The sequence below is a fragment of the Trematomus bernacchii genome, unplaced genomic scaffold (genome assembly GCF_902827165.1).
Source record: "Trematomus bernacchii unplaced genomic scaffold, fTreBer1.1, whole genome shotgun sequence".
Lineage (NCBI taxonomy): Eukaryota > Metazoa > Chordata > Actinopteri > Perciformes > Nototheniidae > Trematomus > Trematomus bernacchii.
The window spans coordinates 16066848-16090619 of NW_022987593.1; the positions used below are offsets into that span (position 1 = coordinate 16066848).

The window sequence follows — 23772 nt, forward strand, 5'->3', positions numbered from 1 at the left end:
TTATGGAACTGACTATCTCAATTTTTATTTAGTCCTGCTTAGACAATAAGTCATGATCCAACTCAGTAGCATATTTGCACATTCAAGCCTTGCGTTTTATTCAATATTTATTTCCATTCGCGCAGAGAGAAAATAAAACATGTTTTAAGTCAAAAACTATGACTCTGCAAATGTTAACATTTTGATCCCAAAGTCCCCCCCCCCCCCCCCCCTGCAGACGGATTCTCACATTAAAAAACAGAAACAGAAAGATGCACCGTTACAGAGAATATTCAACACACACTTTGTTCTTGTGGCTTCTGTTTCCTCCTCAGACGTTCATCGACAACATCAGGAACTGTGAGGACAATAAAAACGAAATACAATCAGATCCCATGTTACAAACAAACAAATCAAAATGTAAAGTCAAGTCAAAGTCAACTTTATTGTCAATCTCAAGATACACAGTCAAATCTGGAGTGTTAATTTAACACTCTGAGATAAGGACCATATGTTCACTGGCTCAGTGTTCAAATTGACTCTTTAAAGGTAAGGTAGGTAAGTTTGAGAAACCGGCTCGAGATACACTTTTTGTTATATTCCATGGAATGCTCTTAACATCCCGATAGCAATGAATATCTGAAGTGCTTTGACAAAAAATCGATAAAAAAATGTCATCTGTGGAAGCCGTAGAACTGTAAAAAGCACGACCAATCATCTGAGCCGGCCCGGCTAAAATAACTGGATGGCCTACCTGCCTGTCAGCCTTCCATCTGTGCACAAACTTATCTCGTGCCCTCATTGGTCATGTGCGCGTTCGTGTGTGTTGGAGGAGGGGCTCTGTAAGGAAGTGGCAGATTTTCTCCGGTTGTGTATTTTCAAATTCTAGCGCACTGGAGCTGGTTTCTCAAACTTACCTACCCTACTTTTAAGTGTTAAATTAACACGGTCAGGAAGTGAGAGATATTCAGCTATGTTGGCTCTTTGCTGTAACACTTGTGAGAGAGGCCAACGAAATGTCCTTATACGTTTGTTTGATAAACAACAAAGCTATTCTGATGTTTGTTGTTGTTTACCTGCATGATGTTCATCTTCACCCGGCCGCTCTTCCTTTGGTCCATAGCCTGGAACGCTCCTGGAGAAGGGGGAGAGCAAAGAGTGGGAAATAGTTATGTAAGAGTAGATTTTAACATGAATAAATCTGCACTTTGATGAGTTAAAGGCAATAGTGATGTTACTGTGGACCTAGTGGAGGATTGTATTCTTCTTTATGTGTACTAAACATGCTCATTTGAGTTTAACTGTTAATGAATATATATTAAAAACAACTATTTTGGTTAAAAGCAACATTGAAAGCCTAAATAAATTAAAAACATTAAGTTTAACACCAATAAATGTTAATTATAATAAACCATTAGCCATACTGTAGATACCATTTGCAGCATTAATATAATTATTAATATTATGACACTATTGTATTTGTTTATTTGAATATATTTACAAGCACATTTTTTGTTTTACTACTCTCTTTTTATATATACATATTTATATATATTAAAACTAATTATTTATATTTTTAATTTGATATTTAATTCTTTTACTTTTGATCATTTTATTTAGATTTGAATTTTTTTTTAATTTGTATTTAATGTTATTTTTAATTGACAATTTATTTTAATATCCATTTAAATTTAAATTAAATTCAAAAAGGAGCGACTGTAACTAAATGTGATTTCATAAAGTGTTTCTGCTTCTTATTTGTTGAGGCATTACTCCCTGTAAACCCAGCGTAGGATAGTATTCAACGTACTGAACATGTTCTCCAGACGCACGATGCAGGTCAGGTAGTCGTCGAAGTCGATGTCGTAGTTTTCGTCAGCGAACCTCAAACCGATGAGCTGCAGCAGTTTGTTGTTCAGCTGCATGCCTGCAGGACAACACACACACAAAACATCACAACATATTCACAAAAACACTAAAAGCTTTTCTTTGTATCAGCTGCTTCTACCTGTATCACCTGTTCAATCACACTTACTTACCTAATCTACTACTTTTGCTAATATTATTTCAAGTAATAACAAGAGGAAATGTAGATGCTCTGCTGTCAAATGTAAATCATTTCAAACACACATATATTGACATAAAAAATATGATCTAAAATCTTTAAAAACACATAAATAAATGTTTACTTAAAGGTCACCTATCATGCTATTTTTAGGCAATAGCATAGGTCTCAGATATATACAAATATATAAAAAACATGTCTATGAAGTGATTTGCTCAAAATACCAAACAGATCACCCATTCTAGCCATGCCTCATATCCCTCTATTTCACTTCCTGTTTCAAAAGTGCTGATTTGGGGTATAAAGCTTTAAAATGAGGGGTCTGAGCTTATGCGGGACCCGGCAGCTACTGTCTAAACTAAATACTGCCGTGATGAAACGCCATATCATGGATTATCAAGGATTCTTTCTGAAACAGTATGGAGCTCAAAGGCTTTCTCTCTTGCCGGTTATACCACAAGGTGAGTTCCTTTTTATTTCCTGCTTCTTCACACACATGCTCTCCAGTACAGGTTAGCTCTGAGTGTTAGAGATGCTAATGTAAACACCGACCATATTACGTCCAAAACAGTCGGGCATTGTTTCTGATAGCAACGTTTCTGATTGGGCCGTGGGTCCACATTTCAGATATTACGTCATATCGGACGCAAATCTGGATCAGCTCCGTTGTAGCCCCGTTTTTAGAGATTTGGGTACGGAGGAAAAGAGAGAGGGTTTTATTTTCTGACGCTGCATGAGTTCCCCGACACACCGGGGACACATACTTATGTATAAAAGACATCAAAAAGTGCATTTTGCATGGTCCCCTTAATATCACAGAATATATTATGATTTTAGTTTTAGATAGATGACATGTTTAATATTATTAAACTGATACTGATAAATATATCAGAAATATGGGTTTTACCTAATGTTTTTAACCTGGTATATATCTATAGTATTTCACTAAGTATACCATGTTTTACGGTAGAATACATTAGCCTACATTATAATAAACAATATTGAATTTTCAGCACTTTCTCCTACATCTCCTCGTCTTCCTCAGTTGATGGAGTTGCCTTAAGGCAGGGGTGTCCAACTCAATTTCATCACGGGCCACATCAGCATCATGGTTGCACTCAAGGGCCAGTTTTATATATAAGACTATATAAAAGTACATATATAAATATTTAATGTATTTAATGTATTATATTACATTATTGCCTCTGCATTGGATTATTATCGGATAGGGTAATAACTTCATAATTAACTACATCTGAAAGCAGAAGTCTAGGGCAAATAATTGCAAGTCTCTTCAGTAAGAATGTCACAAAATGATTTAAATAGAAAAGCCAAATTCTGGAAACAAGATTCGAAATAAAAAAAGAGACATTTTGAAAACAAAGTCAGATTCTGAGAAAAAAGTCAAATTCTGAGAAAAAAGTCACATTTGAGATGCATTGTGGGACATGTAGTTTATGGGCAACGTGCTTCTGTAAATCAGCACGTAACCGTATAATAAACATATTATATTCTTTGCAAGCTCTTGTGGGGCCACATGAAATGAAGTCGCGGGTCGGATTTGGCCCCCGGGCCTTGAGTTTGACACATGTGCCTTAAGGGGTCCAAGATAGATGAGGAAAATCCATCAACTGAGAATAACTGTAAACATCTGGAAGGTCGACCTTGAGTTAAACATTTTTGCCAAATGTAATATTTTGTAACGTGAAATCCACAGTATGTACAATACGTTATGTGAATCTCAATATATCACAACTACATGTAGGGTTAGAAGAAGACATGTCCTTTACAATAAAACCATTAAAACGGTCTAATAAGAAAATGTCTGCCAAGTTTTATAAAATGAATATTTCAATGATAATATAATAAGTGAATTTAGTTAATAATCGACTCTCACCTGCAGCTTTGAGAGCGATGCGCAGCTCGTAGGACGACATCTTCCCGGAGCGGTCGGTGTCGAAGGAGAGGAAGAGCATCTGCAGAAACAGAAATTCAGATTGTAAATATTTATATCTCTTTACAGTTTTAATAAGAAACACAAAGAACAGTTCCAGCACAGGAACTGATTTACAGCAATACATAAAGGAAAGTAACTGTAACTCTATTAGATTATTCTTCTACATTTCAGAGGTTAATATTGTACTCTGCATTCCCATTACATTTGATAGTAGTTTCAATGCATACATTATTACATTAAAATATAAATAATGTATCATATTAATACCCAACAATAATCTAAATTACATATTCAATCAAACGACAGCCGTTATTTAAATACAATTAAATTAGCTCGATATTTACAGCTGTCAAATAAGGCACGCACTAATACTAATAATTATATTGAAGTAGTTTAAGATATGTTATAACGAAAAGGACCATCCTGTTAAACTGAGTGCACACTTTTTACCTGTATGGTATCTGGCATGTGGATATTCTTAAAATGTAGTATTATTACTTTTGAGTGAGTGGATTATTGAAAAACTTCTACTAACTCTCAGTTTTAAAGCCATGAATCACAAACACTCACAATCCACTTCTTCATCTTCTCCCAGAAGACCTTGAACTCCTGGAACTCCAGCTGCCCGGTGTTATCCACCTGATCTCTGTCAAGGAAACACTTTGTGCTCAAAATCATCCATCGGTTCAACATTTAAAACACTCCTTTCTAACTACTGGGAAACAAGTCAAGTCTTTTATGGAAAATATACTTAAAGTGATTCCATTTAACTTTGAGACACTACCTGGAACTGAGACCAACAAAAACACGTTCAATATCTTATTAATAGCAAGTCAAAAAGCCCTGACTAGGAAATGGTTGACGACAGATGCACCTCAGGTTGAGGACTGTTCTGATGTTATTTATGATATTTATGTAATAGAGAAACTGACATCTATTATGAGACTTGAACATAACAAGATTAAAGGTCACCTATTATGCAAAATCCACTTCTTCCTGTCTCTTCTACATCAACATGTGTCCCCTCTTCTTCATGTCTCTTCTACATCAACATGTGTCCCCTCTTCTTCATGTCTCTTCTACATCAACATGTGTCCCCTCTTCTTCATGTCTCTTCTACATCAACATGTGTCCCCTCTTCTTCATGTCTCTTCTACATCAACATGTGTCCCCTCTTCTTCATGTCTCTTCTACATCAACATGTGTCCCCTCTTCTTCATGTCTCTTCTACATCAACATGTGTCCCCTCTTCTTCATGTCTCTTCTACATCAACATGTGTCCCTCTTCTTCATGTCTCTTCTACATCAACATGTCAGCAACATGTGTCCCCTCTTCTTCATGTCTTTTCTACATCAACATGTGTCCCCTCTTCTTCATGTCTCTTCTACATCAACATGTGTCCCCTCTTCTTCATGTCTCTTCTTCATCAACATGTGTCCTCTCTTCTTCATGTCTCTTCTACATCAACATGTGTCCCCTCTTCTTCATGTCTCTTCTACATCAACATGTGTCCTCTCTTCTTCATGTCTCTTCTACATCAACATGTGTCCCCTCTTGTTCATGTCTCTTCTACATCACCATGTGTCCCCTCTTCTTCATGTCTCTTCTACATCAACATGTGTCCCCTCTTCTTCATGTCTCTTCTACATCAACATGTGTCCCCTCTTCTTCATGTCTCTTCTACATCAACATATGTCCCCTCTTCTTCATATCTCTTCTACATCAACATGTGTCCCCTCTTCTTCATGTCTCTTCTACATCAACATGTGTCCCCTCTTCTTCATGTCTCTTCTACATCAACATGTGTCCCCTCTTCTTCATGTCTCTTCTACATCAACATGTGTCCCCTCTTCTCTTCATGTCTCTTCTACATCAACATATGTCCCCTCTTCTTCATATCTCTTCTACATCAACATGTGTCCCCTCTTCTTCATGTCTCTTCTACATCAACATATGTCCCCTCTTCTTCATGTCTCTTCTACAATCAACATATGTCCCCTCTTCTTCATATCTCTTCTACATCAACATGTGTCCCCTCTTCTTCATGTCTCTTCTACATCAACATGTGTCCCCTCTTCTTCATGTCTCTTCTACATCAACATGTGTCCCCTCTTCTTCATGTCTCTTCTACATCAACATGTGTCCCCTCTTCTTCATGTCTCTTCTACATCAACATATGTCCCCTCTTCTTCATATCTCTTCTACATCAACATGTGTCCCCTCTTCTTCATGTCTCTTCTACATCAACATATGTCCCCTCTTCTTCATGTCTCTTCTACATCAACATGTGTCCCCTCTTCTTCATGTCTCTTCTACATCAACATATGTCCCCTCTTCTTCATATCTCTTCTACATCAACATGTGTCCCCTCTTCTTCATGTCTCTTCTACATCAACATATGTCCCCTCTTCTTCATGTCTCTTCTACATCAACATGTGTCCCCTCTTCTTCATGTCTCTTCTACATCAACATGTGTCCCCTCTTCTTCATGTCTCTTCTACATCAACATGTGTCCCCTCTTCTTCATGTCTCTTCTACATCAACATATGTCCCCTCTTCTTCATGTCTCTTCTACATCAACATGTGTCCCCTCTTCTTCATGTCTCTTCTACATCAACATGTGTCCCCTCTTCTTCATTCTTTTTAACCAAATCTCTCTCAGAGGGGCGTGGGGAGGGGCTCCTTATTTTCATCTAAAGTAACAGACAGAGAATCAGCACTTTGGAAACAGGGCTGAAACAGAGGGGATTATGGGATGCTGCAATGATCTGTTTGGTGTTTCAGCCAATCAGAGACAGGTTCTGTATATATCTGAGACCTATATTGATGAAGAAGAGGATAATAGGGGACCTTTAAGAGTTGTTGGGCTTCATTGGTTGAAGACATATCTAAGCGCTTTGAGCACGTGAAAAAGCGCTCTAATAAAAAATGTAATGAATTATTGTTATTATTATATCTACAGTTAGATCGGACTTTACCTGAATTATTATTAGCTAATGTTTACATCACTCCCACCCCCCCAAAGATGTATGTTAAACTACTTGGACATTACCTGATTATCTTAAGAAATATGTTTTATTTAAATGTATTTGTCTATTATCCCTGCAAATATTACGCTATTGTGGAATTTTCTTTTATTGACAGATTATTATTATTTGAATACTATTTCAACCCTTTGTAAACAGATCAAGTGGAAAGCATGTCATGCTGTTCATGACCTGGGTTCCTAATACACGACTCCTTTCGTTCTCTTTCTAATCTCCAACATCACAAACACATGATTTGACAGGATGAATGTAGTCTGACGCTAACGCAGTGCAAGGATACGTCCATCAGGTTGATGATGCTGTGGCAGGTGCTGAGACTCAGGCCGTCAAACTTGATCTCTTTTCCTGAAAACACAATGCATTCAAACCGTTTTTAACTTAATGATAAAACATGCAATCAAATGTTAAGAGAATGCAGTACATACATATATATATACAGTATACACAAATAGTTGGCCATCCCTTTCATGAAGCCAAATTGTCTGACTAAACTCAAACCAGAAAGAGAGACGAATGGTGAGATAATTGACAAAAAGCTGCAAATATATATTTTGTATTCACTTACTTCTGCTGAGAACGCCGTCGAGCATCTCCTTGAGCTCTCTGACGGAGATCGCCTCGTCCTGGGGGGGAAACACAACTTTAAAGTCTCATAGTCATCTACAAATACATCTTTAAAACCTATATATAATATAGTATAATAATAAAGCAGAGGTCAAATGTCACTGTGTGACACATGTGTGTGTGATGATTAAAGAGGGTTGCATCCTCCAATGATATAATACTGTATTAGTTGTACTTCACAATTCACAGTATAAGATCCCTATCCTATCCCTAACAGTATTATCCTTATTCTCCTTGTCTATGTTGAAACTGTTTTTTAAACTTTTTGGTTTCATAAGATCATTAGAAACTAAATCGGCTCCACTAATAAAGTCTTTTAGAATATCTTTACAATAAGCTGATGTGTAAACAATCCCGCTGCTCCTTAACACAATCACTTCCCAATTAAGGATCAATGAATTAGAATCAGAGGATGAAACCCTCACACGTGCACACAGAACAGCACACAGTGACTTCTGCGCTGAACCCATCCTAGTGCTGGGTCTGGACCTCTCCAAATACTAGTACACACTCCATATTTAAAGTCTGTTTGGGGACTTGAACCGGCGACCCTACGATTCCCACCAGAGATGGCAAAAGTACACACATCCTTTACTCAAGTAGAAGTAAAGATACTCATGTTTAAAAATACTCTGGTGAAAGTAGAAGTACTGACTAAACTTCTTTACTCAAGTAAAAGTAAAGAGGCTTTGAAATGTACTTCAGTAAAAAGTACCCATAACTAGCAGCTGTTTTAAAGAGTACCTGACCTCCCTTTATATTAATAGAACAATAATGTCATTGTTAGCTAATGAATGTTTCCATGCTGAACAACGGCAACATGACAACGTTTTCATTGGTCCCTCTTCTTTAGAGAAGACCAGGAAATGATGGATACACGGATCGTGTTCAAATCAATAGGCACGCAATGACTCTAAATAATAATGATCACGCCACCAAACACACATTCAAACTAAAGGAACCAGCCTGTTTGGAAAATGTAAGAAGTAGAAAGTACAGGTATTAGTGTTCAAAATGTAAGAAGTAGAAAGTACAGGTATTTGTGTTCAAAATGTAAGAAGTAGAAAGTACAGGTATTTGTGTTCAACATGTAAGAAGTAGAAAGTACAGGTATTTGTGTTCAACATGTAAGAAGTAGAAAGTACAGGTATTTGGGTTCAAAATGTAAGAAGTAGAAAGTACAGGTATTTGTGTTCAACATGTAAGAAGTAGAAAGTACAGGTATTTGTGTTCAACATGTAAGAAGTAGAAAGTACAGGTATTTGTGTTCAACATGTAAGAAGTAGAAAGTACAGGTATTTGTGTTCAACATGTAAGAAGTAGAAAGTACAGGTATTTGGGTTCAAAATGTAAGAAGTAGAAAGTACAGGTATTTGTGTTCAACATGTAAGAAGTAGAAAGTACAGGTATTTGTGTTCAACATGTAAGAAGTAGAAAGTACAGGTATTTGGGTTCAAAATGTAAGAAGTAGAAAGTACAGGTATTTGTGTTCAAAATGTAAGAAGTAGAAAGTACAGGTATTGGTGTTCAAAATGAGAGAAGTAGAAAGTACAGGTATTTGTGTTCAAAATGTAAGAAGTAGAAAGTACAGGTATTTGTGTTCAACATGTAAGAAGTAGAAAGTACAGGTATTTGTGTTCAAAATGTAAGAAGTAGAAAGTACAGGTATTGGTGTTCAAAATGTAAGAAGTAGAAAGTACAGGTATTTGGGTTCAAAATGTGAGAAGTAGAAAGTACAGGTATTTGAGTTCAACATGTAAGAAGTAGAAAGTACAGGTATTTGTGTTCAAAATGTAAGAAGTAGAAAGTACAGGTATTTGTGTTCAACATGTAAGAAGTAGAAAGTACAGGTATTTGTGTTCAAAATGTAAGAAGTAGAAAGTACAGGTATTTGTGTTCAAAATGTAAGAAGTAGAAAGTACAGGTATTTGTGTTCAAAATGTAAGAAGTAGAAAGTACAGGTATTTGTGTTCAAAATGTAAGAAGTAGAAAGTACAGGTATTTGTGTTCAAAATGTAAGAAGTAGAAAGTACAGGTATTTGTGTTCAACATGTAAGAAGTAGAAAGTACAGGTATTTGTGTTCAACATGTAAGAAGTAGAAAGTACAGGTATTTGTGTTCAACATGTAAGAAGTAGAAAGTACAGGTATTTGTTATTCAAAATGTAAGAAGTAGAAAGTACAGGTATTTGTGTTCAAAATGTAAGAAGTAGAAAGTACAGGTATTTGTGTTCAAAATGTAAGAAGTAGAAAGTACAGGTATTTGTGTTCAACATGTAAGAAGTAGAAAGTACAGGTATTTGTGTTCAACATGTAAGAAGTAGAAAGTACAGGTATTTGTGTTCAACATGTAAGAAGTAGAAAGTACAGGTATTTGTGTTCAAAATGTAAGAAGTCAAAGTCAAAAGTCGTCTAAGTAGTGGAGTAAAGTACTGATACCAGAAAAATGTGCTTAACTACAGTAACGAAGTATTTGTACTCCACTACTTCCCACCTCTGGTTGGGGTATATATATATAAAATGGTGTCTAACGCTCATGTTTCCTCACATCTCCAGCCAGCGCTTCGAACAGACGTCTCAGACCTTTCTCCTCGTCCGTCTCCTCGTCAGGTTCAGAGGGCATGGGCGGCTGGAGGATAAACAACAACAACACTGCATCAGAACAACAACACAGGATGATGAGGTAATAGATAACGATTAATATTGAATCCTGGGTGAAACACTCACATCTGGCAGGTCAGCATCGACGTTGCTCCCCATCTCCCTGCAGGACAGAAACAGGATGTCAAGTTTGATGTCAGTATATGTATATGTATTTGATAATACACATTATAGTGTGGTATGTTTCATATTATGCCTTTAGGGGCCATAATTTGAACTCTTTACAAAAAATAGTGTCCAAATGTTGCATAAAATGTCTTAAAGGGTCAATTATCTTAGATCCTCTGTGTGATATTACACATTATAGTGTGGTATGTTTCATATACATCAAGTCAAATTCCTCGTACGTGTCAACCTACCTGCTGATAAACCTGTTTCTGATTCTGATAACTTGAACTCTTTTTGCATTTTACACATTGTAAAGTAAACAGCATTGACTCCTTTACTGATGCAACACTCACAGAGCCCCGGCCTTCTTCTCGGAGAAGATCCTGATGATGAAGTCGGCCTCGTGGTGCGGCTGGAAGGTCGTAGGAACCAGCAGATATTTCCCCGGAGGCAGAGTGAAGCGCTCGGAGATCTCCCGCATGTTGACGTAGGTCCTGCTGCGAGCCTTGGAGGGGTGGTAGCGGAAGAAGTCTTTCCCCGCCTGGTCCTGGTCGTCTGGAGCCTGAGCGCAGATAGAGAGAAGAGTCAATATCTGCTTTAAACTGGACTGAATGAGCTGGGTGACACTTAAGTTCAGATATTAGTACACAAAATATGATTTATATGATATTTGCACACTTAACTCAAACTGTGATGTTTACAAGTAAGTTAAGTTGTTCAAAGACACATTTTAGGCTACAGGTGAATTATATTTGTGCTAATTTAGGTTATGTCTATCTATCTATCCATCCATCCATCCATCCATCCATCCATCCATCCATCCATCCATCCATCCATCCATCCATCCATCCATCCATCTATCCATCCATCCATCCATCCATCCATCCATCCATCCATCCATCCATCCATCCATCCATCCATCCATCCATCCATCTATCTATCTCTCTATCTATCTATCTATCTATCTATCTCTCTTCCTCTCTGACCTCGTATACAGCGAATCCGATGGTCTCCAGGTCCATGCCCTCCTTCCTCAGCTTCCTCCTGTTCTTCTGCATCAGAGCGATCATCACGCTGCAGACGTCATCGTCATCATCAGCGTCTTCCAGCTCCAGCTTGAACTGCGGGTTGGTCCAAAACGTGTCTGAGGGTTCAGGATGAAGAGCTTTAGATAAGTGCTTCACAACCTTATTTCTTAAAGGAGCCCCTATTCTGTCATTAAATACTAAACTATAAGTGATATTTTAAGGGTTTTTCACAATACTAACATGCAGAACAACTAATAAACTGTACAATGAACCCAAATAGCGACGGCAATAACAGGAATTTTATGAAAACAATACAATATGGTTAATTTTCTATAAAATGGTCTCATATATTTCAGTACATCCAGAGCTGATTTCTCCCAAACCAATATAATAACTTTTGTTATATTAAAAAAGTATGTGTTAGTATTACCTATTTTTGTTGTAAATACTATTTGGCATCACCTATGTTAAGTAATAATAAACATAAAGAAAAGTTTATCTTAAAAATAGGCGCTTTAGAAAGTTTAGATACATTTCGAGCAAAAATAATCGTGTAAAAATTGCATTAGAGATCAGTTTTCCTCTTATATTATTTGACAAATAGGCTCTGAAGTTTGTGTTCAGGTCTTCATGTTGAGGTTTTAAAAATAATGTTATATTTTGAATAGTAAAACACATTTAAAACAAACAAGTTTTCTTCAAAGGAAAGAAGGATATCCTCACATATGGGACAACCTTCTATATTGTTTTAAAGGTTTCTTACACCCCTTCAAATCAAGTAGGCTTCATGAACCCCCCATGAAACCATTATTTATTTTATTTTATTTAATTATCATACATTTTACCTCCTTGTGTCTATCTGATCAAATGTTATATTTTGCTGCATGTACCTTTTAAAGTTCTTAACAAATAATCTGAGGGGAATTTCTTGTGATGTGTCATTTTGTAAAGCACTCTGAGCTGCATGTGTTATATGAAAAGTGCTACATAAAGCTTTATTATTATTATTATTATGAAGTTTTGGCGACCCCAGGATGGGAACCAACGATTTGGAGGGTAATTTAGGACATAAACACCAATCCTTTAATGCCAATAGCTCGAATACTAATCGCCTAAACGCCCTCCTGTTAACCCATCGTGTTGAAACTTCTCTAAAGTGTCTTGTGGGGTCCTTCTTCCTCACCGATGAAGTTCCTGCAGCCCCCTGCGGTGGAGCCTCTGATCCAGTTCCCCTCCAGCATGTTGACCTCCCAGTGGCGCTTGGTGTCGTCCGTCAGAGAGTCGGGGGTCATGTTGCAGATCTCCGCCTTATCGTAGTTCTTCTTGAAGTCTTCAAACTCCATCCTGGAAGAAAATCAATATCAACGTCATGTACAGGGAATCTAAGATAGACAGAGGTGGGAAGTAGTGGAGTACAAATACTTTGTTACTGTACTTAAGTACATGTTTCTGGTATCAGTACTTTACTCCACTACTTAGACAACTTTTGACTTTGTCTCCTTACATTTTTAACTCAAATACCTGTACTTTCTACTTCTTACATGTTGAACACAAATACCTGTACTTTCTACTTCTTACATTTTGAACCCAAATACCTGTACTTTCTACTTCTTACATGTTGAACACAAATACCTGTACTTTCTACTTCTTACATGTTGAACACAAATACCTGTACTTTCTACTTCTTACATGTTGAACACAAATACCTGTACTTTCTACTTCTTACATTTTGAACACAAATACCTGTACTTTCTACTTCTTACATGTTGAACACAAATACCTGTACTTTCTACTTCTTACATTTTGAACCCAAATACCTGTACTTTCTACTTCTTACATGTTGAACACAAATACCTGTACTTTCTACTTCTTACATGTTGAACCCAAATACCTGTACTTTCTACTTCTTACATGTTGAACACAAATACCTGTACTTTCTACTTCTTACATGTTGAACACAAATACCTGTACTTTCTACTTCTTACATTTTGAACCCAAATACCTGTACTTTCTACTTCTTACATGTTGAACACAAATACCTGTACTTTCTACTTCTTACATTTTGAACACAAATACCTGTACTTTCTACTTCTTACATTTTGAACACAAATACCTGTACTTTCTACTTCTTACATGTTGAACACAAATACCTGTACTTTCTACTTCTTACATTTTGAACACAAATACCTGTACTTTCTACCTCTTACATGTTGAACACAAATACCTGTACTTTCTACTTCTCACATGTTGAACCCAAATACCTGTACTTTCTACTTCTCACATTTTCCAAACAGGCTGGTTCCTTTAGTTTGAATGTGTGTTTGGTGGCGTGATCATTATTATTTAGAGTCATTGCGTGCCTATTGATTTGAACACGATCCGTGTATCCATCATTTCCTGGTCTTCTCTAAAGAAGAGGGACCAATGAAAACGTTGTCATGTTGCCGTTGTTCAGCATGGAAACATTCATTAGCTAACAATGACATTATTGTTCTATTAATATAAAGGGAGGTCAGGTACTCTTTAAAACAGCTGCTAGATATGGGTACTTTTTACTGAAGTACATTTCAAAGCCCTCTTTACTTTTACTTGAGTAAAGAAGTTTAGTCAGTACTTCTACTTTCACCAGAGTATTTTTAAACACGAGTATCTGTACTTCTACTTGAGTAAAGGATGTGTGAACTTTTGCCCTCTCTGGAGATAGACCATTTATCTGATCCTTTTCACAGTGATGATTCTGTCCACTACATCCCTGCATACATACAACATACTTAATGTGCAGCCCCTAATGATATAACAAAGTTCTAAATACTTCAATTGATAGTTTGACATATAGTTCGGATCACATTTATCTCGTGGACTCACCAGAATTCACCGTTATCTGAATTCTGCAGGAGGCGATTTTTGTCCGCTGCGCTCACATAGCCCCACTCTCTGGAGCTGAAACACGAGAGAGAACAACCTGTTAATGTTTACATGCAGGAATATTCAGTAAAGTTACTAAAACAGAGACACAAAAAGGCAAACAGAGAGATAAACAACCACAGAATACATGGTTTTTGTTTGTCTGGATGACTTTATTGTTTGTTAACATTGTATGTGTTTCTATTTCTGTATTATGTAACGCACTTTCTCTGTGAAAGGTGCTATAAACACATTATAAGTACTTACTTCCTTACATATCAGGGGACTGATATCAGGTCTGGGTCCAGTTTCTCATAATCCATCCATATGTATACCCTTATTTTTTCACATACTGTTTGTTGTATATTATGAAAGTTATGATAATGCTTACCTATCACTCCAGGGGCCGTTCCACTCGACCTGACCCCAGGGGTTTCTGATCCGGATCAGCTGGACCTTCTGACCTCTGACAGTCACCTGAAACCAGACGAAAAATGGTGAATAATTTCCCTCATACTGCACCTGTCTCCCATATATACCAAATCACCTAGTGCCCAAAGCTGCCTTCAATATAAAAGCACAATAAACTACTTCAATTAACTTAAAGGTCTCCTATTATACTATTTTTCTGACCAAACAGACCAAACAGATCACCCATTCTGAAAATAATTCTAAATAACAAGAGAGGAGAACTTATGCAGGAGAATTCTACAGAGAGTAATGAAACGTCATATTATGAAACCACATCAAGGATTATTTCTGAAACAGTATGGAGCTCAAAGGCTTTCTCTCTTGCCGGTTATACCACAAGGTGAGTTCCTTTTTATTTCCTGCTTCTTCACACACATGCTCTCCAGTACAGGTTAGCTCTGAGTGTTAGCGATGCTAATGTAAACAAAGACCATATTACGTCCAAAACAGTCGGGCATTGTTTCTGATAGCGACGTTTCTAATAGGGGACGATAGGTTGGGCGGGACGTTGCCAGGAGTTCAACGTAACGGCCGCCGACATTTTAGTAATGTCTCATGACCGCAGCAAATCTGGATCAGCTCCGTTGTTCCCCCGTTTTTAGAGATGTGGGTACGGAGGAAAAGAGAGGGTTGTATTTCTGACACTTTGTGAGTTCCCTGACACACCGGGGACACATGTTTATGTATAAAAGTGCATTTTGCATAATATATGACCTTTAAATGACAACACTATAATAAAAAGTTACATTTACGATAAACAGATACTGCAAGGAGATAAAGGTTTAACTATTAAATAATGAAAGCAGTCGTACCTCCTCCAGGCCGGTGATGGAGTAGGCGTGTCCCTTCACCAGGCCGGTGCTCGTCTTCGCCTCGGACTCTGCAGAGCTGGTGATCTGGAGAAAGAGGAGGTTGAGTTAAGAGACATGCTGCAGAGATGCAACATCACTGAAGAGACGGATTAAGGTTCTACAAAGAGAAGCAGAACAACAAAGAGAGACACAAAACGACCACTGAGTTGCAAAACTACACAAAAAAGGACTAAATAAGTTTGCAAAGCTACTAAAAATGATGTGAAACAACTACCGAGATGCAAAATGACTGAGAAGACAGTCTGCAAAGAGAAGCAAAATTGACTATAAGGATGTAAAAACAACTAGAAAAACCTGTAGAACAACTGAAAACAGAAAGAAACCGTGCACAAGAAGATGCTACAGAGACACATAATACAACCTTTTCAAACTAAGAATATGAAAAACTACTATAAAAATGCAAATCAAAGAGACTACAAGAACCTAAAGAGACACACATGACTAAGGTAATACATGAAGCTACTACAAAGAAGTCAGAAAACATCTACAAGTAGTCGAAGAACTTCTTCAAGGAAATGCAATTTAGCATCAGGCTGCAAAACAACAAGGACAAACACAAAATGCACAACAACAAGGAGATGCGGTATGAAACAAAAAGGCAGAGAAAGAGACTACAAGAGACACAAAGGGACTACAGAAAGGCATGGAACAACAGAAAGAGACAAAAAACGGGACCAAAATGATGATTTGTGGTCATTTTGTTGTCATTCTGTGTCTTAGTGGAGACTTTGAGAGGTGTAAATAACAATAATTAATAATCAAGAGTCCTTACATCGATGGAGCATCCCATCATGGATCCCCGGTCCATCGCCTTCTTCATGATGTGGAACAGGTTGTCGGGAGATTTCTTGGTTTCGTAGACTTCCCCGACGCCTCCGGTGAAATCCTCCATGGCCTCCATGGTGCTGCCGCCCTTCAGGGACTCGTAGCTGCCGTGAAGTCTGAATAAAACACAGAAATGATGAGCAGGGATTAAACAAAGTGATGAAGTTTAATACCAGACTTTACTTGTATTTGAACAATTACAGTTTTTCAATGGAGTCTCATTTTGGGGCATGATTTCACCCTAAGTAGTACATTCATCAATTTGTGTATCGACGGAAAATGAGTTATATATTGGATTAAAAAGGTTTGTATTTAATCTAATTAAAACTGAATTGTAATGGTCCATTCATTGAGGTAAGGTAAGGTAAGGTACGTTTATTTATATAGCACCTTTTCACACACAGAGGCAATTCAAAGTGCTTTACATCAACATTAACACTTAACAAGAAGACAACAGAAAGGAACACAGTAAATAAACTCAATGGAATAACAGGTTCATAAAAACCACGCATAAAAGAGATACAGAAACTGTTAAACAATTGAACTGCTGAAACTATTTCAAAACATTCATCTTCGACTTAGTAATATATATCTACTATCTAATATATATCATTCCAATAACTTGTATATAGACTCGTACTGCACTATTCCACATCATCACTTTATTTTAGAACTATTTTTCTTTTTGTATTACCTTTACTATCTGTATTGTTATTATGTTGCATTGTTGGAGAAGCCTGTGACATAAGATTTTCAACGACATAATTACTCTGTAGCTATGTCAGTTTGACAATAAAGAACCTTGAACCTTGAACCTTGAACCTTGAACCTTGAGAATAGTTTAAAAACAACATTGTAAATACGGTAGATGCTAAAACAAGACTTCTGGGTAAGCAGCTGAAAAAAGTAATGTTTTTAGCCTCGACTTAAAAGAACTCAGCGTTGGTGAAGACTTCAGGGTTTCTGGAAGTTTGTTCCATTGTTGGGGTGCATAGAAACTAAAGGCAGCTTCGGCGTGTTTGTCACGTTAAAGCAGATACGATGAAACCACAGGCGCCTCGTTCAATATGGTTTGGAGGACACAAAGAGGATGCCAGGTGTTTCATGATATTTAGGATGTATGAAAGTATTTACTTGGCGTAGGCTTTTTAAAGTCACAACATCTCACACAAATTGAAATTGCAATAAAAAAACAATACAATCATTAATCAATAATACTTGAATAGTATTATTGATTAATAATGAGAAAGGTTTCTGGTTTCTCCTTTATATAAAGAAGTGATTTTGAAAATATTTTAAGTGTGTTCTTCCATCCCGTGAAGTGGGGCTTAACCTTTAGATATTGGCAGTTATGTATGAAGTGCTTGCTCAACCAGATCACATTATTAGCAGGGATTACGCAAAGTGATCAAATCGAATGGTAGACTTGAAGATTCACTTGTATTTGAATAATTACAACTTTGCTGAGCATGCTTTTTAATAGTGTTAATAGTGTTTATTGACCGAAAATTGATTTAAAATTGTAATAATTATTTAAACTAATTAAAGCTGAACTGTAATGGTCCATTCCTTGAGTAACACTATTGATAAAGTGCTTTAAAAAGCCAAAATAAGACGGGTTTTTCATGTAAAACTTGATTGTTGTGGTTGATCAGAACTTTACATTATTGTCACGTTAAAGCAGGTACGATAAAACAACAGACGTCTCTTTCAATATGATTTGGAGTTTGGAGGACACAAAGAGGATGTCAGGTGTTTCATGATATTTGGGATGTATGAATGTATTTACTTGGCGTAGGCTTTCTCCAGCAAGGCGCTCCAGAACTCGTTGTTGGAGGCCGAGTGGACCATGATGAGTTTGTTCCTGACTGCCGGCAGCCGGTCGTCCACCACCACGTCCAGCCATTGGTTATGATTCCAGAACTGAGAGAACAAAAGAGATTTATTTATTATGAAATGATTCACCCACTGCAGATAACACAAATCTCACTAATTAAAAGTTCTCAAAGAAATTCCAGGTGTTTTTGAAACCAGGATCTAACAGTTATCAGAGCGAGTGAAGTAGAAGGAGCCGCAGAGTATGAATACATATATTTTGAATTCACAGCGTACCTGGAAGTGAAAGATGCCGGCGTATCTGTTGTCAAAGTCCTGGTTGGGGGGCACGACTCGGGCCATGGCATCTTTTTTGAGGGTCAAGGACGCGATGGCTGCCAGGAGCCAGCAGTCACCTGTGGAGAGCAAACAGGTGCATCATTTAGTATTATTGTTTATTGATGTATGTTCATATATTTTATATATGTTGCATATGGGGCGAAGCCTGCGAGCTAGTTCAGGCAGTCAACTCAAGCACCAATCATACATTAACACGTGACGCACCTCGTCCCTCTTACAACCAACCAAACACATTCTCCTAAACATGCCGCTCTATTTAAGCTGCCAGGTCTCCCTGCCTCTGCCTTGCTCATGCTGCTGCTGCCACTGCTGTGTTCACTTGCTATTGCTACGTTCATGTTCATGTTCCTGCTGCTGTGTTTCATGTTGCTGCTGCTCGCCTGCTCCACCACCACCCCAGCTTCCACCCCAGCTTCCACCCCAGCTTCCACCCCAGCTTCCACCCCAGCTTCCACCCCAGCTTCCACCCCAGCTTCCACCCCAGCTTCCACCCCAGCTTCCACCTGTAGGCTCGGGGGATAGTTATCTAATCATCAATCAATGTTCTTTGTATATCTGTGGAGTGATGAGGCCCGAGCCTAGACGCCAAACTCAAACTATATGCTGCTTCTAAAAAACATATTAAGAAACACGTGAGTTGTCTGACTGAAATATATTTATGCAACTATATGATTCACACATCCCCATATGTGTTATATATCAATGGATATTAATGAGAGATGCAATTGATTAATTTTGCAGCTGGTAAAGATGGTGCTAATTTTAATTCCTTTTTATACTGCCAGGTATCTTTATCCATAAAAGTACATGTAAAGTAAAAGTACAGTACTTGATAACGTTTAATTTTCATCATTGCTTGTTGCATGTTTAGAAGAGCCGGGGAATTTGATGGGTAACACTTTATTTTGATAGTCCATAGTTAACACTCTATAAGTCATCAGTTGACATTTAGTAGCATGTCAACAGTGCATCAGTTGACATGTATCAGTTGACATTCAACAACACCGTTCAAACCGACAAGTAACTAACCATTAGTTGATGATCAACAGATAAGCAACTTTAGAGTTTAGTTGACTATTACATTACGCATTAGTTAATGATCAACAGATAAGCAACTTTAGAGTTCAGTTGACTATTACATTAACCATTAGTTGATGATCAACAGATAAGCAACTTTAGAGTTTAGTTGACTATCTGTTGATTGTCAACTAAACTAGAGTTGACTATCAGTATACTTTTAGTAGGTTCTCCACTAAGCGTTTGTAGGCATGTGTTAGGACTATCCAATTAAAGTGAAAAACAGTTCAGAACAGTAGAAAGTCTATAACCTATCAACAGAACACATACATTCATCCACTAATTATATGCAACAGACATGGGAATAAAGCGAAATCTTTTGCACAACTGATCAGAAACACTGGATAACTGAAGTCAATGCCAGGCTATAAAGCACAGTAGAACAAACACTATATGCAGCATATCAGAGAAAGAAAGCTTTTTTATTTTAAGAATATACTACAAGTAAAAACACTGAACAGTTGTGAACCACATTCAATCCTACTAAAGGACTACTAAGTGACTACTACTACTTCTACTGTTCTCAACTGTTTTTCACTTTAATTGGATAGTCCTAACACATGCCTACAAACGCTTAGTGGAGAATGCCTACTAAAAGTATACTGATAGTCAACTCTAGATTAGTTGACAATCAACAGATAGTCAACTAAACTCTAGTTGCTTATCTGTTGATCATTAACTAATGCTTAATGTAATAATCAACTAAACTCTAGTTGCTTATCTGTTGATCATCAACTAATGGTTAATGTAATAATCAACTAAACTCTAGTTGCTTATCTGTTGATCATCAACTAATGGTTAATGTAATAATCAACTAAACTCTAGTTGCTTATCTGTTGATCATTAACTAATGCTTAATGACTTAGTAATGTAATCTTTAGTTGACATCTTGACTCTCAACAGATTATCAACAGATAGTTGACATGACCCTGTTGATTTTCAACTGACAGATTGATTTTGAGTAGTTGATTGTCAATTTTGAAGATGTTGACACAATCTACAGATAGTAAGGTTGAATATCGGTTAATAACCTGTTGCAAAAAACATGTTGACAGTCGACAGAGACTTTTTGTAAAATCTATAGATCAACACTTGAGATGTACCTTATATTCTACTGGCAGTTAGTTGAATGCATGTTACTTGTCTGTTGAAACAGTGTTGTTGAATGTCAACTGATGACTTATAGAGTGTTAACTATGGACTATCAAAATAAAGTGTTACCATTTTATGAGATTTTAAAAGATTCTTTACTTTCCTATACGCTGTATTTGTTGTGCAAATGACAATAAAGCCTTTAAATCTTTCCATCTTGAATCTTGAACTGTGTGTATGAACTGATTCTCACAGAAAGCACCCACCCAGCTGTCCTTGGCAGATGTCCGTCCTGTCTGCACCCCCCACGATGAACTTTGGGTTTTCACAGATCTCCTGCAGAAAGACGAGAGAATAACAGGTTGCTTTATTTAACAGTGAATCAACACATCTGACAGTTGAGAGGAGACACAGGTTCCTTTAGTGGGTGCGTTCACATTCCTGGCATAATAATCAGTGGCAAATCCCAACCACTGAAACACACACACACACACACACACACACACACACACACACGCACACACAGACACACAGACACACAGACACACCAGGTGAAGCATTTACTCTGGAGAAACGCCCAACAGAGAAATGTGTCACTGTGACAAACGTGAGTGGCGAGTTTTCTAAAGTTTACTCAGCTCAGTGAATGCTAACAGGTATTACGTGAGTTTAAATAATGATTAACTGTCATATTATTGTGTGAAATTACATAAGAGGCCATGCTAAAATAATGATACTGTTAATCTAAGATCTGTTGTGCCGTTACGGACACTTTTATATACTTTAGATCACTCTCCAGCCCTCCTGTGAAGTAATGGCAAAGGGATATAGGACATTGGAATAATAAAATTGCCATTACAAATTGTATTATATCTATTATTTGTATCCATCTATTATTATGAGAGAGACAATCTGTTATATTTATTTAATTCGTTTTTGGAAGATTGTCAAGAATTTAATGTTTTATGTCTTTTTTTATGTGGAACCTACGAAGAATAAGGCAATGTAATAATAATAATACTAAAAATCATATTCATACAGTGTCAAACACTTGATAATCGTAGGTCCCATGTCATGGCCATTTCCACTGATCTTAATTCCATTGTTGAGGTCTACTAGAATAGATTTATATTGTGCAATGTTCCAAACTCACATTGGTTTCTCATACAGCATCTCTGTATAGTATGTGTATTCACTCTCTGTCCTAAACGGCTTGTTGGAGCTCCTGCCCCCCCCCCCCTCCCTGTGAGCCCAGTGGCCGTCTGCGAGACAGTGAGACGCAGCGAAACCCAGCCCGAACACACACACACACCCGCAGCCTGGCTGGGAGTTTGTGTGTGTGCCCGGGCTGAGTTCCGCGGTGTCTCGCTGTCTCGCCGACCCCGCACCAATGAGCCAGCTCACAGTGTCACAGCAGCGAGCCTCGCAACGTCCCGCCGTGTGTGTGTGTGAGTGTGTGTGTGTGTGAGGAAGTCCGCGGATTGGTCCTAACGTAACGTCACTATACCCGAAATACGTCACTATACCCAAGAAGTAAACAATGGAAAAAGAGAAATCTCCAACGAGGCGTTCTGGGGCAGCATAGACAGGTCTTTTCTGTGTTAGAGTTTTACTCACTACAGGGTGTACTTTGAGGGTTTGTGACCCTGCAGAGCGTTTACATGCATAACAAGCTACATAACACACAAGGGGACGGGTGATAACCAGAAAAGCATGACATGGGACCTTTAATAAACAAAACAACTTTAATTAGATATTTAAAAAAAATTACTGATGGGGATCCTTAATCAAAGTAAAGCAAAGTAAAGTAAGTTACTGTAAAGTAAGATAAAGTAAAGTAAGATAAGTGTCACTGCAGATAGCGCTGAGGTGTGTAAGGATAAAGTCTGACTCTCAGAATGAGGAAACTGCACTCTGCTCTATTTACTCTGATTTACTGGCAGAACTGGTTTTGCAGCTACGCGTTGATAAATACCTAATTTCTCTCTTTGTATTAAACGTTAATTAAATGTTCACTTTATTCATCCGACAACACTATCCCATCAATTAAAGACTCTCCGCTATATAATACCAACACTCATTAAGTAAACTGCCATTGACGTCTCATTTATTCAGGTGCTTGACCAGTTTTATTCCACATATTTATGACTATGTAAAGCCTCTTAGTTACAATATTAGACCCATTAACAGCATATCAGTCATTACAGACTCTCCGCCTTTTAAAGCTGTCAATACTTGTTTAGCCAACTCCCAAAGAAGCTCTATTCATTCAGGTAATTCCAGTTTTATCCCATATATGTATGACTGTCGTATGCGCTATTAGAATAGTAAATATGACAAGTTGTACAGGTAAATATTAAACCCATCATAAAAGATGACATGACACTCATATCTTTCACAACATTTCATTCATTCAACACTTAGAAAACCAGATTCAAGACACATTTGTTGACTTTCTCAGATGTCTCCTTGCTATTTCGACCCGGAGCATCACTCTTCAATCTTAAAATCTACAAATATCAAGTCATACTTCATACCTTTGGTCTCTTCCATTCGATGTTGACAGGCACGCTCTGGCTGTAGTAGAGCGAGGAGTCTTCAGCGGGGAAGTCTTGGTCCTCAAACAGGACTCCCTTTAGCAGACACTCGTGCCTCAGCTCCTCAAAAGTCTTCCCGTCCGACTGTGTGTCCACGGGCTTTTTGGGGTCGGTGCCCCGGCCCGAAAGTCTGGACTGGAGAGGCATCTTCCTCTTCCAGAAAAAGCCAGAAAAAGGTATGAAACAGAAGACGTTAGACGGTGTTTGATGGAGTGATTCTCCTGCTGTGTGTTCGGTTTGAAGGAGTGATTCTCCTGCTGAGTGTGTGTGTGTGATGCAGCCTGTCAGGT

The 23772-nt window shown here is 37.7% G+C and overlaps 1 protein-coding gene across 1 annotated transcript; it reads right to left on the bottom strand.

The window, feature by feature from the left end:
* Nucleotides 1-23772, bottom strand: capn9 (calpain 9). The gene is made up of 20 exons (XM_034129752.1): nucleotides 23423-23772; nucleotides 21152-21221; nucleotides 18654-18772; nucleotides 18331-18464; nucleotides 16489-16657; nucleotides 15657-15740; nucleotides 14765-14850; nucleotides 14335-14409; nucleotides 12653-12813; nucleotides 11428-11585; nucleotides 10795-11003; nucleotides 10400-10436; nucleotides 10221-10301; nucleotides 7615-7672; nucleotides 7330-7394; nucleotides 4572-4640; nucleotides 3942-4020; nucleotides 1790-1906; nucleotides 1056-1114; nucleotides 1-337 (listed from the first exon to the last, which is right to left on the bottom strand). Exons 1-20 carry the CDS (start codon nucleotides 23627-23629, stop codon nucleotides 311-313), a joined length of 2064 nt encoding a protein of 687 aa, XP_033985643.1. The 5' UTR covers nucleotides 23630-23772; the 3' UTR covers nucleotides 1-310.

What these genes read in the sequence shown, in the direction of transcription:
- capn9 (XM_034129752.1), bottom strand. Translation starts at nt 23,629, where the DNA reads ATGCCTCTCCAGTCCAGACTTTCGGGCCGGGGCACCGACCCCAAAAAG. An exon ending in GGGCTGCAGGAACTTCATCG is followed by an intron (nt 11,586 to 12,652) that starts GTGAGGAAGAAG and finishes CTGAACCCTCAG; the next exon opens with ACACGTTTTGGACCAACCCG. An exon ending in TCGAAGCGCTGGCTGGAGAT is followed by an intron (nt 7,673 to 10,220) that starts GTGAGGAAACAT and finishes TTTCCCCCCCAG; the next exon opens with GACGAGGCGATCTCCGTCAG.